The following is a 15,851-nucleotide window of genomic DNA, read 5'->3' as shown; positions in this document are numbered from 1 at the left end:
AGGCATGACTGGAGTTCCTAGCACCTAAGGGTGAAATCTTTGGTACCTTTGTGGTCTTTGTGGTGCCTTTTTTGTTACGCATGTTTGTCCTAGGCACAAAAGAAGAGGCACTATTTAAATGCACTAATTGCTGAACATAGTCCGACAGTATAATACGGATATACAAGTTCAGCCTAGTGCTGGGAAAACTGTCCTTTCCGTATTAGGAATGCCCTTTGCAGTCCTTGCGTTCCCCACCACTCCCGTGTCACGAGTGTAGCCATGCTTGCTTCTCCTCGCATCTGCAGAGAGACTGCACCAGTAAAACTCTTAAGCCCTTGCACCGTGCGTCCTCATGGACGCTGTGCCCTACACACGGCATTGCGTCTACTAGGCCTCGCCCCCCTCCGTCAACCCCCCCCCTCCTTTCATTTGAAAAAAAGTTCCCGCGCACGCCTTTGGATCCGCAGACCTAACATGGGAGGGTAGGCAGCGCCCAATGAGCCAAGCAGGAAGAGAAATACATGTGGGGCGAAACCAGGGACCTCCACACCCTCTGTGCGTGGGGTGGGGGGTTATTGCAAGGGGGTACAACAATTGCTGATTCCATAACCTCCTGCATGGCAGATCTCTTACCTCATGAGGAATCCCCCTGTGCAAGCTGCTGCAGCCACACACAGACTGACACTGAGCTGAAATGAAGACAACAGATTAAGGTACAGTGCCTTTGCGAAAGTATTCGGCCCCCTTGAACTTTTCAACCTTTTGCCACATTTCAGGCTTCAAACATAAAGATATAAAATTTTAATTTTTTGTGAAGAATCACCAACAAGTGGGACACAATTGTGAAGTGGAACGAAATCTATTGGATATTTTAAACTTTTTTAGCAAATAAAAAACTGAAAAGTGGTGCGTGCAAAATTATTCGGCCCCTTTACTTTCAGTGCAACAAACTCACTCCAGAAGTTCAGTGAGGATCTCTGAATGATCCAATGTTGTCCTAAATGACTGATGGTGATAAATAGAATCCAGTATACAGAGACTTGTGTAATCAAGTCTCTGTATAAATGCACCTGCTCTGTGATAGTCTCAGGGTTCTGTTGAAAGCGCAGAGAGCATCATGAAGACCAAGGAACACACCAGGCAGGTCCGTAATACTGTTGTGGAGAAGTTTAAAGCCGGATTTGGATACAAAAAGATTTCCCAAGCTTTAAACATCCCAAGGAGCACTGTGCAAGCGATCATTTTGAAATGGAAGGAGTATCAGACCACTGCAAATCTACCAAGACCTGGCCATCCCTCTAAACTTTCAGCTCAGACAAGGAGAAGACTGATCAGATATGCAGCCAAGAGGCCCATGATCACTCTGGATGAACTGCAGAGAACTACAGCTGAGGTGGGAGAGTCTGTCCATAGGACAACAATCAGTCGTACACTGCACAAATCTGGCCTTCATGGAAGAGTGGCAAGAAGAAAGCCATTTCTCAAAGATATCCATAAAAAGTCTCGTCTAAAGTTTGCCACAAGCCACCTGGGAGACACACCAAACATGTGGAAGAAGGTGCTCTGGTCAGATGAAACCAAAATCGAACTTTTTGCCCACAATGCAAAACGATATGTTTGGCGTAAAAGCAACACAGCTCATCACCCTCAACACACCATCTCCACTGTCAAACATGGTGGTGGCAGCATCATGGTTTGGGCCTGCTTTTCTTCAGCAGGGACAGGGAAGGTGGTTAAAATTGAGGGGAAGATGGATGCAGCCAAATACAGGACCATTCTGGATGAAAACCTGTTGGAGTCTGCAAAAGACCTGAAACTGGGACGGAGATTTATCTTCCAACAAGACAATGATCTCAAACATACAGCAAAATCTACAAAGGAATGGTTCACAAATAAACGTATCCAGGTGTTAGAATGGCCAAAGTCAAAGTCCAGACCTGAATCCAATCGAGAATCTGTGGAAAGAGCTGAAAACGGCTGTTCACAAATGCTCTCCATCCAACCTCACTGAGCTCGAGCTGTTTTGCAAGGAAGAATGGGCAAGAATTTCAGTCTCTCGATGTGCAAAACTGATAGAGACATACCCCAAGCGACTTGCAGCTGTAATCGCAGCAAAAGGTGGCTCTACAAAGTATTAACGCAAGGGGGCCGAATAATTTTGCACGCCCCACTTTTAATTTTTTTATTAGTTAAAAAAGTTTCAAAAATCCAATAGATTTCGTTCCACTTCACAATTGTGTCCCACTTGTTGGTGATTCTTCACAAAAAATAAAAATGTCATATCTTTATGTTTAAAGCCTGAAATGTGGCAAAAGGTTGAAAAGTTCAAGGGGGCCGAATACTTTCGCAAGGCACTGTATTTGCACATACCCCCTCTAGTGGAGATTTAAGGCATGACAACATTTTTCCCTAAAGAAGAAAACCTTAGGTGGACTTTTATATTTCCTAGGCTTCTTCCCTTACCTTGTCCCCGCTGCAGGATTCTGCTGAATTAACAGACAGATCCAACCTTCAACCATCACAGCGAGCTGCGTTTAGCAAACCTTCAAGGACCGGGTCCCTTTTTATCGGGGTTCCACTCCCTTGGACCTGTAATAGCATCCCCCCAGAAAAAACTTTAGGTAATGTAGCATGACCAAAGCTCTGGGTCCCGGGGTCCAGCCCTGCAAAGAGGCGTTACAGGCAAAACCTCGTGCTTCGTATACAAGGCCCGAGTACCATCCACCTTGGCCTCAGTGGCACTTTGGATGGATCCGGTCTGTGGAGGCTATTTAAATCCAGCATGGATCCATCCTGGAGCTCCGCAGAGCACATCTTCACTCGTGACACACACCTAAGACACTGGCAAAAAAACTGAGGTACTCCTGGTAAGAGGAGGGGTTACATAGGGAGTGAACTTCCTGTATTGGGTATACCAGTGTCCATCACCTGAAGGTGCCTATATACCCACATAGTGATTACTATGGTGCTCTGTATCCTGTGATGGTTCACATTTCTGATAGGAGCTTTCTGGCAGAAATAACACAAAAGTCTCAAACTCTCCTAAACTATGTACAAAATAGTGCCAATGGAACTGCAGTTTTTTTTAAGCCCAGTGTGCATGGAGCCTCTGTGTGTTTCGGGGCGATTACAGAGTTACCTAAATCTGGGCTGTTTACGTGAATCTTTAGTCCCTAATGCATGATAAAATATTTAAAACAAATTTTTATAAAAATGCCAATTGTCTGTCACTACTGCTGAAGACTCACGGTTGATTTTTGCTCATCTACTTTAGGTTGTGCACGTGGCATTTTTTTCAGAAACTGCAGTATATGGCTAGGAAGTATCTTGCTATCCACAAATGACCAAGTCAAAAAGACTGGGTATGGCTGCTAGCTGCAAGATGTCTTCATAGCTATATAAGGTTTGGCTGCAGAATGTGGACAGTCTTTAGGGCTTCTGGTGGTGAAATATATTGTATTGGTATTTTATCGCCTCTATGGTTTTTATTTTTTGTGCTCTAAACAAAAAAGGCCGTAAATTTTTGAAAAAAGAAACCAAAACAATATTTTGTACTTTTTGCTATAATAAATATCCAAAAAATATATTATATTATATATATATATATATATATATATATATATATATATACATATATACACACATACACATTTAAAAAGTCTTCATCAGTTTAGGCCAATATATTCTTCTCTTATTTTTGGTAAAAAAAAAAAAAAAAAAACCACGCAATAAGTGTATATTGATTGGTTTTGCGCAAAAGTTATAACGTCTAGAAAATAGGGGATAGATTTTTATCATATTTATTATTATTTATCTTTTTTACTAGTAATGGCGGCGATCTGCGATTTTTTTTATCAGGTCTGCGACATTGTGGCAGACACATCGGATATTCTTGACACTATTTTGGGACCAGTGACATTTATACAGCAATCAGAGCAAAAAATAGCCATTGATTACCATTATTGATTGTATGTCACTGGCAGGGAAGGGGTTAACACTAGGGGGAGATCAAGAGGTTACTGTGTTCCCTCACTGTGTTCTAACTGTAGGGGGGAGGAGACTGATGGGTGCTCCTACTAGTACGATCATCGTGAACGCGCATCGGCTCCAGGGACATGGATAATAGTATAGTGTAACTGCGGCGACTGATCGGCTAGCGGTTAAACTTGCACCGTTTAGGAGATATTTACTGTATACATTGCTGCATGCGCTCTGAAGGAACGGCCACCAGTGCCGTTTTTTCAGGGCCTGTACCGTGACCAGTGGCTCCCACAGGCATGTGCAGAAATGCCAGTCACAAGTATTTCATAATGAGCTAGCATGCGATCAATATTAGCTCCCTGTGCCTTTGCCTTACAGGGTTTTTTGTTTATGTTTTTTTTCTAGGTTTACAACCTCTTTAATGACTAGGCATAGCTTGACATCTGATGAAGAACAAATAAATCCCCAGTTCTTAACATTTAAACACCGCATATGCAGATTTTAGTGCCACTCATTGACAGATATTTGAAGCATTATTTTACATTCCTTGTTCCGCTGTGATAGTATTAGAGAGTAACTTACCTTAACATCAAAGCATCGGATTGTGTAGTCACTAGAACCAGTATACAGTACTATGGTTCCCCCACGCTTGTGTGTCACAAGGAGACAGTTCACTTTTGATGTGTGTCCTTCAAAAACTGCCTTACATTTTCGAGTCTAAATAAAAAATAAAGTTTTATTATTTTTTTTTTTATAATCTGAAAGCCACATTAAACACTTTAGTATATGTCACACTTCCTGGCCAGAGCAATTTTAAGATTTCAGCGCTGTAACACTCTGACTGATAATTACTCGGCCATGCAACATTGTACCCATATGACATTTTTAACATTTTTTTGACACATATAGAGCCTTCTTTTAGTGGCATTTAAATCATCACTGGGTTATTTTTTGCTACATAAAATAAAAAAAATAAAAAATCAAGAATGTTGAAAAAAAATCCCACATTCTTCTTAGTTTCCATTAAAAATTTTGCACATAACCTTTCTTCATAAATGTAGGCCAAAATACAGTATCGTACAAAACTTAGTATACCCCTCACATTTATGTAAATATTTTATTCTACCTTTTTATGTGACAACACCAATAATGTCCAAATTGGGCCCAATTAGCCATTTTCCAACGCGGTGTCATGCAACTCGTTAGTGTTAGAAGGTCTCAGGTATGAATGAGGAGCAGGTGTGTTACATTTGGTGTTATTGCTCTCACTCTCTCATACTGGTCACTGGAAGTTCAATATGTCACCTCATGGCAAAGAACTCTCTGAGGTTCTGAAATAAATAATTGGTGCTCTACATGAAGATGACCTAGGCTATAAGAAGATTGCCAAGACCCTGAAACTGAGCTGCAGCACGGTGGCCAAGACCATACAGCAGTTTAACAGGACAGGTTCCACTCAGTACAGGCATCTCAATGGGTGACCAAAGAAGTTGAGTGCATGTGCTCAGCGTCATATCCAGAGGTTGTCTTTGGGAAATAGACATATGATTACTGCAGAGGTTGAAGGGGTGGGGGAGTGTCAGTGGTCAGACCATATGCCGCACACTGCACCAAATTGATCTGCAGGGCTGTCATCCCAGAAGAAAGCCTCTTCTAAAGACAATGCACAAGAAAGCCTGCAAACAGTTTGCTGAAGACAAGCAGACTAAGGACATGGATTACTGGAATCATGTCCTGTGGTCTGATGAACCCAAGATAAACTTGTTTGGCTCAGATGGTGTCAAGCGTGTGTGGTGGCAACCAGGTGAGGAGTACAAAGTAGTGTGTCTTGTCTACAGTCAAGCATGGTGGTGGGAGTGTCCTGGTTTGCATTAGTGCGGCCGGCACTGGGGAGCTACAGTTTACCGAGGGAACCATGAATGGCAATATGTGCTGTGATGCACTGAAACAGAGCATGATCCCCTCCCTTCGGAGACTGGGCCGCAGGGCAGTATTCCAACATGAGAACGATCCCAAACACACCTCCAAGATGACCACTGTCTTGCTAAAGAAGCTGAGGGTAAAGGTGATGGACCGGCCAAGCATGTCTCCAGATCTAAACCCTATTGAGCATCTGTGGGGCATCCTCAAAAGGTAGGTGGAGGAGCACAAGGTTTCGAACATCCACCAGCTCCGTGATGTCATCATGGAGGAGTGGAAGAGGACTGCAGTGACAACCTGTGAAGCTCTGGTGAACTCCATGCCCAAGAGGGTTAAGGCAGTGCTGGAAAATAATGGTGGCCACACAAAATATTGACACTTTGGGACCAATTTGGACATTTTCACTTAGGAGTGTACTCAACTTTTGTTGCCAGCAGTTTAGACATTAATGACTGTGTGTTTGTTGAGTAATTTTGTGGGGACAACAAATTTACACGGTTATACAAGCTGTACATTCACTACTTTACATTGTAGGAAAGTGTCATTTCTTTAGTGTTGTCACATAAGATAATAAAAGATTTACAAAAATGTGAGGGGTGTACTCACTTTTGTGAGATACTGTATATTTTGCTACATTTCTTAGGTGAAAATAACCCAAATCAGTGTATATTACTCACTCTCAATAAAAGTTATAGAGTCTAAAAACTATGGTATATATATTTCTTGAGGCTCAAAAATGTCAGGACAGTACAACTAGCCCCCAAAATACCTCTCTTTTTCGAAAGTAGACACCCAAAGGTATTTAGTAAGTGGAATGGTGACTTTTTAAAGTTGCAATTTTTAGTCACTTTTTTTTGGAAAGGAAAGACATTAAATATATGTTTTTCACATTTTTTTTAACATACTGCCACCAGAGCAGTACAGCCTCACCATGTGCCTGGTGTAGCGGTGATCTGGGACACTGATAGTGACAACAGTATATAAAGGAAAAAAAACAAACAAAAACAATCATTCGATTAAATTTTTTTAGTTTACATACTGTGACCAGAGCAGTACAGTTTTTCCATAGTTACACCGTACTGCTCTGGGAAGATGACGAATGGCATCCATTTATGTGTCAATGTGTACCATTGTGGCAAGCTGTGATTGGCCACATTGGTTACAACGATCGCATGGTACCAGGGCCATCCCCATACAATGATCTCTCCAGTGGGCACAGCAGTTCACAGATCATGCAACTGCATCGCCCCTAGGGCATGCAGGAGGCATCCGAGAGGGGAGGACGTAACATGCCTATAGATGTTATCATTTTTATTTTATGCATAGGTTACAACTGCATACCAACAGCTCGAAAAACAAGTTTTTTTTGTTTTGTTTTTCTTACCACCAGATTGTACGCCCGCACTTTCTTGTCAGCAGAACAGGTGTAGAGGGCTCTACAGTAAACCTGCATGGCATTAACTGAAGCCTGGTGTCCTTCAAATCTGCCTTCTGTAGGTTCCTCATCTTCACCAGGATCCGATGATACTTCTACAAAATACAATGAACAGTGATAAGGAGGGCATAGCTAGAAAAAAAAAAAAAGAAGAAGAGGACATTCACTGCAGATTCACAGAAGCCAATTAATAATAAACTCTAAAAAACAGCAATAACACACTCACCAGAAGAATGCTTTGTTCCTGGGGTAGAAGTTCTCTGCTCCATGCTGCATAGGGTAAGAAAATAATGATTGAAGCAAATGACAAAAGTTGTTAATTTTCAGTTTATAATAAATAGGGGGTTATTTACAAAAGGTGGATCCACCTTGCACTGCAAGTGCAGTCGCTCTAAATCTAAGGGGTAGATCTGAAATGAGTGCATTTTAGCTTGTACTTGATTGGATGATAAGCTCTGCCGATTTTTATCATCCAATCAAGTGCAAGCTAAAATGCTGTTTTTTAATTTTCCTTGCATGTCCCCCTGGAATCTACAGCGACTTTACTTCAAAGTGCACTTCTTTTTATATAAAGGAATACAGCAAGCCATTTCAGTATATAAACATCACTTTTAAAACATTAGCTACATAGAAGAACAAACCTGACAGACTTTACAAATTCTGGGTTATACCATTGAAAAATTACCAACAACTAACAGATCTATTCTAAAGCGTTACCCTCTGGTTTGAATGCAGCCCTTCAAGTGAAATTCATAAAATAAAATGAGTTGAATGTGATTTAAAATTTCCATAATACCATGGATGATTTGGCACTGGCAAGCAGAACAAGTTTACTCCAAGTTAACCTAATTTTCTGCTAAGAGTATGACTGAACACTGAGTTTTCAGATTTACGTGGAGTTTTTAATTAAAGCGGAGTTCCGTTGAATTTTTTTTCTTGTGTCAGAGGCTACAAATTCTCAACACTACAAATGAACACTTACCTGTCCAAGGCGCCCACGATGTCCACACCCAAAGCCAATCTATCCCTTGGCTCTCGGGTGGAGGCACTGCCATCTTCGGTAAGAGAATCAGGAAGTAAAGTCTTGCGGCTTCACAGCCTAGGTCCCTACTACGCATGCTTGTCCTCACTGGTCCCTGCTGTCTTCTGGGACCTGTGTCTCCCAGAAGATATTGGGGGGGTGGGTGGAAGAGGGGCTGGATATGACGTAGCTCACCACAGAGCCTGTGGTGATCTATGCCTGGAAGTGGGAGCAAATACCTGGATTATACAGGTATCTGCTCCCTCTACCCCCTGAAAGGTGCCAAATGTAATACCGGAGGAGGGGAGGAATCCGATCAGCGGAAGTACCATTTTTGGATGGAACTCCGCTTTAAAGTCAATGTAAACCCAATTCATGAAATTTGGGCTGGGCACAATAGAATTTTTATAATAGCTTACCTGTAAAATCCTTTTCTTGGAGTACATCACAAGACACAGAGCCATAGTATTATATAGGCACCTTCAGGTGATGGACACTGGCACACCCAAGACAGGAAGTTCACTCCCTATATAACCCCTCCTCCTACCAGGAGTACCTCAGTTTTTTACGCCAGTGTCTAAGATGTTGGTCACGAGTGAAGCTGTGCTCTGTAGAGCTCCGCTGGAGGGATCCTTACTGGATTTAAATAGGCTCCACAGGCCGGATCTGTCCAAAGTGCCACTGAGGCCAAAGTGGATGGTACCTGGGCATTGTATGGAAGAGCAAGGTTTTGCCTGTGATGCCTCTCCTTGCAGGGCTGGACTCCGGGACCCGGGGCTTTGGTCATGCTCACATTACCATACAGTTTTCCTATAGCTGCCCCATCTGTTGTGGGCGCTTCAATCTTCTCCCAGTCTCCCTTCAGAGTTTGGATTCTTTGGCCACCTGATTGGTCAGGCCATGAGGACATGAATCCTGTACAGGTGCATAGAAGTTACATGACCTTTGCACAGAGCTGTGCCGTGAATGCATGCAGAGCTGCACATTTGTGGCTCTGTGTACATAAATGCCAACAGGTAGGAAGATGAAATTATAACAATGAAACCAAATGGGTCTATTCTATCATTAAAAAAAACAAGTCTGTCATCAATCTTTATTTTCAACTTTTTTTCTGCTAGAAGATTAACTGTACTTCTCAGTCTCTTAAAACACTGAAAGTATGACCAGGCCAGCACCATTAGTGCCATTATTCGATCAGTCCAAGGACCTAAGGTCAAACATGCCCCCTGCTGTATCAAAGCCCAAGCTCTCCAAACAGCAGGGAGCATGAGCTTTGCAGCAGGGGCTGTTTTGGACCTCTGCTATGAGACCACTTCTTCCACACAGAGAGCAAAAGTCTGGCTTTTCTTCTCAGGCTATAGCTGCTTTGTGAGCTAAGATTTTACTTTTAAAAAGACCTGCAAACTGCATTATCTTCACATCAAGACATTTAAACACTTGCTCACCTTCTCAAAGTTTCCTCTGTGTAGTTTGTGCCAAGTTCACTGGTGGAGGTTACTTCATCGTTCTTATCTAAGCTGCCCAGTTTTGGAAAGTCTGCAAGGGCAGTTTTGGTTGGACTGTCTGGTTTTTCCTCATTGGAATCTATCTCGACCACCTCATAGCAAGGTTTTGGTAATTCCATCATTTCTATGCTGGAATCACTGGCATTGACGCCTTTGTTGCTTTCACCATCCTGTGACGCCACATCTACCACTAGAGGAGTGGAAGTGCTGACTGTAGCATCCTTTGAAAGTTTTCTACACTTTACTTTTCTAACAGGTTTGCTGACGTCCTGTTCAGTGTCACTGTTTTCAGGCACATGGGCAGCACGTAACGTCTTCTTTTTTCGTAGTTTCTTCTTTTTTTTGCCTACCTTAGAATCTGGTAAAATCAAAGCGGAATCTATATTCTCTGAAGGGGCTAATGGACAGTCAGTATCTTTTGGTGAAATACTGATGGGAAGAGTTTGGCTTTGAAGTAGACTAGTCACAGAAGCAGGTGGATCTTCAGGGGTGCCCACTTCCTTCTTTGGTGAGAAAACTGGAGTTGGTGATAAATAAGGAGGTGGTGATGTAGCAGTTGATACATACTGCCTTTCATTAGATTCTTCGGTATTAAGAATAGGAAACTTGCTTGTAAGCTCAGAAAGAGACATAGAAGCTGTAATAACTGGATACAGCATTGTATTTTGACCATCTATACCTGGATAAAAAAATTAAAATAAAATAAAAATACTAAATTATGTATGCAGTAAAAGGGTACATTTGTAAATACTATAAAATAATAATAGAGTTTCACTGTTCAATCTACTTATGTAAAATTACATTTACCTCAAATTGCAGCTAATGTCGCCCTACAATCTACTCATCATTTATTGAAATGATTGCTGTACAAATCATTAATGCTTAAAAAGGTTATTCAAATCCTCCAGGGGACTAAGCACACATAGCACTTGGTCCTTATCTGATCCTTGACCATATTGTGAAAATAAAGCACATCTTTATGTCTGTTTGTGCTGTGCTCCACCGCAGACTGAAGCCCAATTTATGGGTGTTACTATGGGGGAGCTACAGGGGTTGGACAAAAATATGGAAACACTACATGATTTGCCAAGACTATAATGCTCCGATTCACACAAATGGTGTTGTCAAATCGTAGTTTGACAAGCATGCAAAATCTCGCACCTTCCCTGGACGCCACAGTCACCAGACCTCAATAGCCTAGAGCCAATATGGTCAATTTTGTAGAACAAGGTCTGGGTTCATTTTCCGCCTCCAGCATCTCTGTGACAACTGGAACCATTTTGCATGACAAGTAGATTCAGATCCCATTATCCATCATTCAAGACTTATATTTGTCAATTCTCTGGAGACTTCAGGCCCTCTTGGATGCCAAATGCGGTCCAACATTATATTAGGTAACAATTTTGTTCTTTTACCTGGCGTTTCCCATAATTTTGTCCAACCTCTGTAGGGGAAAGATGACAGCGATAGATCCCAGACACTGCCACAGATATGTGACCGCATAACATCATGCCACTAATCTGCTACCGTCAAAAGTATGTGACGATGGCACTTTCAGCCTCCCCCATAGACAAAGGTTTTCTAGCCCGCAGAGCAATAATCTATGTGCCAGTAGAGTAAGAGTAATAGTCATTGGGGGTCAGTTACCTCTGCAATACACCCTTTGCACACCTTGGTTGTGTTTAAACACACCTGATAGCCTTTAAGGTGCCAAACAATAGTATTAATATAAAAGTTACAAATTGTATTCAATAAATAGTATATTAAATAACACAATTTATATAGTACAGTGTTCAAAAGGAAGGACATACTCTATACATCTTGCATATAGTTTTTCAGATATTGTGCAAAATAACCTTCTCTATGACTAATCCTGTTATTGCATATTACAACAGGTTGTTAACCTTTTCAGTAATCTAGTCATCAATCCATAAAAAAAAAAAAGCAAAAAAAAAAAAAAAGCCCAGTAGTCCTTTCCTCAGCATGTTTCACAATTTAGGTTCCTCAGAAGGATAGGTGATGGTTAATACTGCAAAATGTCCCTTCTGAACACACACACACACACACACACAATGTACACCCCATTCTCAATATCGGTTTTGCTTCATTAATCCCGACCTTAAGAAATATCTATAATACACACTGTCACACCAGACAGGGATATTTCAGAGACCTAAAATATAGTAGCGCTTATTCAAAGAGTGAGGATTGATTTAAAGTCGAAGCATCGCTATTTTCTTCTGTACCAGTAATTCAGGCAGCTGGATCTTAGAGAAGCCGTCACTGCAGGTATGCCCCTGCAGAACTTCCGGTGCTGCGGAGGTTGATAACTTGCGACTCCACATCGATCTGCTGTGAAAAAGTTGTTCCAGGGCCCCAACCCCCGGTTGAGAAAAGTACATTAACTGCAGGCCTATACATGATCTGTGAAGTGGTGAGAGGATCCTGTGACTCCCGAGACTTTCCCTCATTCAAAGATTGTGGTAGAACTTTTCCCAATGGAGGAGAAAGGAGGGAGAGGAGAAATTTTTCACAACAGCTCAGCCCAAAGCCTGAAGCTATTAACCATCGCAGTGCTGACATTTCAGAGACAGGAAGAACACAGGGCATCCCTGCATTGAAGAGAAGATTACTTCAGAATCCAGTTGCCTGCATGACGTGGAACCTACTTCATTGCATGTAAGTAATGAGACTAAAGCTGTACATAAGAAAAAATATATCTAAACTTCAGTTTATTATTTAGAGATACAAGCGAATGTATTTGAAATATCAGTAAATTGACACACCCCACCCCTACTACTGAAATGAGGTGCATATGCAAAATCACTAAATATTACTAACAAATATAACATACCAACGACAAAAATATTGCAAAGAAAAATCTCAAAGTCCTTATTAGAATTTTTATATTTGGATAAAGTCTCACTAGTACAAGATTAGTAAAAGTTGTTATGATGATGGAGCAAAAAACTTTCTATTTGTGTCTAGCTCAGGGGTCTCAATCTGGCAGCCCTCCAGCTGTTGTGAAACTACAAGTCCCATCAAGCCTCTGCCTGTGGGAGTCATGCTTGTAACTGTCAGCTTTGCAATGCCTTATGGGATTTGTAGTTTCGCAACAGCTAGAGGGCCACCAGTTTGAGACCCCTGGTCTAGATTAAATCATACCACTACAGCTGGCAATACATGCTTAGCTTTTTTGGTTCAACCAGTAGGCTGAACAAAAATAAAACAGACTCGGGAGATTCAGTGCTCAAAACAAACATTACAAAGTCAACCCCACTTTGAAGTGGGGGGTTCAGGTATGGTTGCAAAGATGTACCCAAGGGTCAGCGATTCAGGAAAGCTGCTAGTGAGCCATGGAGGCATTAGGCTGTAAGATCTTCACAGAAGTGTCAGTTGAAGGATGTGAATTTAGTAGGAAATTCTCCAAAAAGGAGAAAGTATCCATAAGCTAAGGACTCAAGCAAAAAAAAAACACAACATTATATGGGGACGCTACAGGCATTTTGCCATTGCTCAATCACCTATAAGTAGCAGCATATAACCCATGGTCTATGAATCAGCCATTTGTTTCAGAGATCACCTGTCCCTGCACCAAAAAAAGCAACGGCAAGATGCCAGATCCAAAACCAACTGATTTTGCACATTTATATTTTCAAGTTCTGCAAGGATTATCTACTTCAATCATTCGTTATATGTGATTTTTTTATATTTTCAATTTGGGAATATTTTGTATGGATGTGTTCACCCCCAACGTGTAAATAATTGTATTATACATTAGAATTGTTTTTAGATATTACAAATCTTTTTGTACATTCTAAATCAACATACCATTAGGCTCTGCTGGTGCAGTGACTTGTAATGGTGGCGTGGAGAGGTTTCTATCTGCTTCCTCAGGTGACATTGGTTCTTGTTTAATTATTATAGATGAATCAGGTGTTGCTGTTTCAGAAGGAGCCGGAAGGATGGCTGCAGGTGTAAAAGCGAGGACTGGAGGTGGTAGAAGAGAGCTGGCTGGGGTCTGGGTAGTAAGAAAAGGTGGAGTCTCCAAATGGAAAGGAAGCACATTTCTGGGTTGGACAGCTAGTTCCTGTTGTCCTTGAGCTGTATTGTTCCCTCCCTCCTCTGCATCAATGGCTAAACCAAGGGTTCCTATTCACACATTAAAAAGAGTAGGGAAATATTATGCTCTTATATCATCAATAGTTAATTGCACACAGTGTCATTTTCGCCATAATTCTGTACCTTGGAGTCCCTGAAGTATCTGAATTCTCCGTGTTCTTAAAGTACCCATTTCCACTGTAATCTGTAAAAAGAGAACAATTTTAAAAATACTTCTGAAACCCACAATATCAACAGCTGTCCAACAGCTTATGTTCAATTATTCTGGAATTATAGTAAATTACAAAGTTTGCCAGTTTTAGCATACACAATATTGTCAAAAGTATTGGGACACCTGCCTTTAGGCTAGGTTCACACCGCTGCGATGCGGGAATGCCGCGAATCCGCGGCGTTTTCCCGCATCGCATACCTCCCGCCGGCAGTTCACACTGCCCTATGCGGACGGCTGGGGGTGTCAATGTTATGTTAATGACACCCCCAGATCCGTCGGCATATCGCAGTGCGATCTGCCGACTCGCACAGGAATCGGATCGCATGGTGTGAACCCCCATGCGATCCGATTCCGTTGCGGACCCAAAAAAGGGTCCTGTGCGAGTTTGCTGCGGGACCGCTGCGAGTTCAGCCATACTATCTGTATGGCTGAACTCGCATTGCTACGGAGATCGGATGTGATTTGCTGTGCGAATCACATCCGGTTCTCCCCCCGCAGCAGTGTGAACCCAGCCTTAAACCGCACATGAACTTTAAAGTCATCCCAGTCTTAGTTCATAGGGTTCAATATTGAGTTGGCCCATCCTTTGCAGCTATAACAGCTTCAACTCTTCTGGGAAGGCTGTCCACAGGGTTTAGTAGTGTGTTTATGGGAATGTTTGACCATTCTTCCTGAAACGCATTTGTCAGGTCAGTCACTGATGCTGGACGAGAAGGTCTGGCTCTCTGCTCTAATTCATCCCAAAAGTGTTCTATCGGGGTGGAGGTCAGGACTCTGAGGTGGACGAACTTGACTGGCCTGCACAAACTCGCTCATCCATGTCTTTGTGGACCTTGCTTTGTGCACTGGTGCGCAGTAATTTTGGAAAAGGAAGGGACCATCCCCAAAATGTTCCCACAAATTTGGGAGCAAGAAATTGGCCAAAATGTCTTGCCATGCTGAAACCTTAAGCGTTTCCTTAACTGGGACTAAGAGGCCAGGACCAACCCCTGAAAAAGAACGCCAGAACTATAATCCCCCCTCCACCAAATGATTTGAACCAGTGAATAAAGCGAGGTCCATAAAGACATGGATGAGAGAGTTTGAGGGCGACTTGAGAACTTGACTGGCTTGACCTCAACCTGATATAACACTCATGGGATGAATTAGAGCGGAGACTGCGAGCCGGGCCTTCTCGTCCAACATCAGTGCCTGACCTCACAAATGTGCTTCTGGAAGAATAGCCAAACATTCCCATAGACACACTCCTAAACCCTGTGAACAGCCTTCCCAGAAGATTTGAAGCTGTTATAGCTGCAAAGGGTGGGCCAACTCAATATTGAACCCTACGGACCAAGACTGGGATGCTATTAAAATTCATGTGCGTATAAAGGCAGTTGTCCCGATACTTTTGAAAATATAGTGTATTCCAGGTGGTAGGCAGCCAATACACCAATGACATTTCTGCTAGAGCCTATTTTAAAAGAAACCCAGGACTTAAACATTTGCTGGATCTCAGTCACAGACATATGGGTCTATTTGTAAAACTTTTGTTGGACAAATGTCACAAGCATTCATCAAGGCTGCACAAACTTTCCCTGTATTTTCTCTGATACTACGGCTTAGAGTTGCACTGATACCGCTTTTTTATTGACGAGTACGCCGATACCGAGTCCTGATACCTTTGTGTTGTGA

At 42.1% G+C, this 15,851-nt stretch overlaps 1 protein-coding gene across 2 annotated transcripts in view; it reads right to left on the bottom strand.

Annotated features, from left to right (window-relative positions):
• Window positions 1-15,851, bottom strand: part of ZNF106 (zinc finger protein 106) — an 88,300-nt gene that overhangs the window by 19,478 nt on the left and 52,971 nt on the right. For both annotated transcript variants that reach the window (XM_077464660.1, XM_077464661.1), the window contains 6 exons: window positions 14,090-14,150; window positions 13,676-13,996; window positions 9,785-10,523; window positions 7,545-7,588; window positions 7,268-7,413; window positions 4,546-4,680 (listed from right to left, as the gene is read on the bottom strand). In XM_077464660.1, the coding sequence (XP_077320786.1) occupies window positions 4,546-4,680; window positions 7,268-7,413; window positions 7,545-7,588; window positions 9,785-10,523; window positions 13,676-13,996; window positions 14,090-14,150 (1,446 nt within the window). The remainder of the gene's footprint in view (window positions 1-4,545; window positions 4,681-7,267; window positions 7,414-7,544; window positions 7,589-9,784; window positions 10,524-13,675; window positions 13,997-14,089; window positions 14,151-15,851) is intronic.

This window comes from Lithobates pipiens, unplaced genomic scaffold, assembly GCF_037356315.1.
Source record: "Lithobates pipiens isolate NorthernLeopardFrog02 unplaced genomic scaffold, aLitPip1_a1.2 Scaffold_30, whole genome shotgun sequence".
In the NCBI taxonomy this organism is placed as follows: Eukaryota; Metazoa; Chordata; class Amphibia; order Anura; family Ranidae; genus Lithobates; species Lithobates pipiens.
The sequence above is the reverse complement of the archived record's forward strand: the minus strand, read 5'-3'. Positions and strand labels throughout refer to the sequence as shown.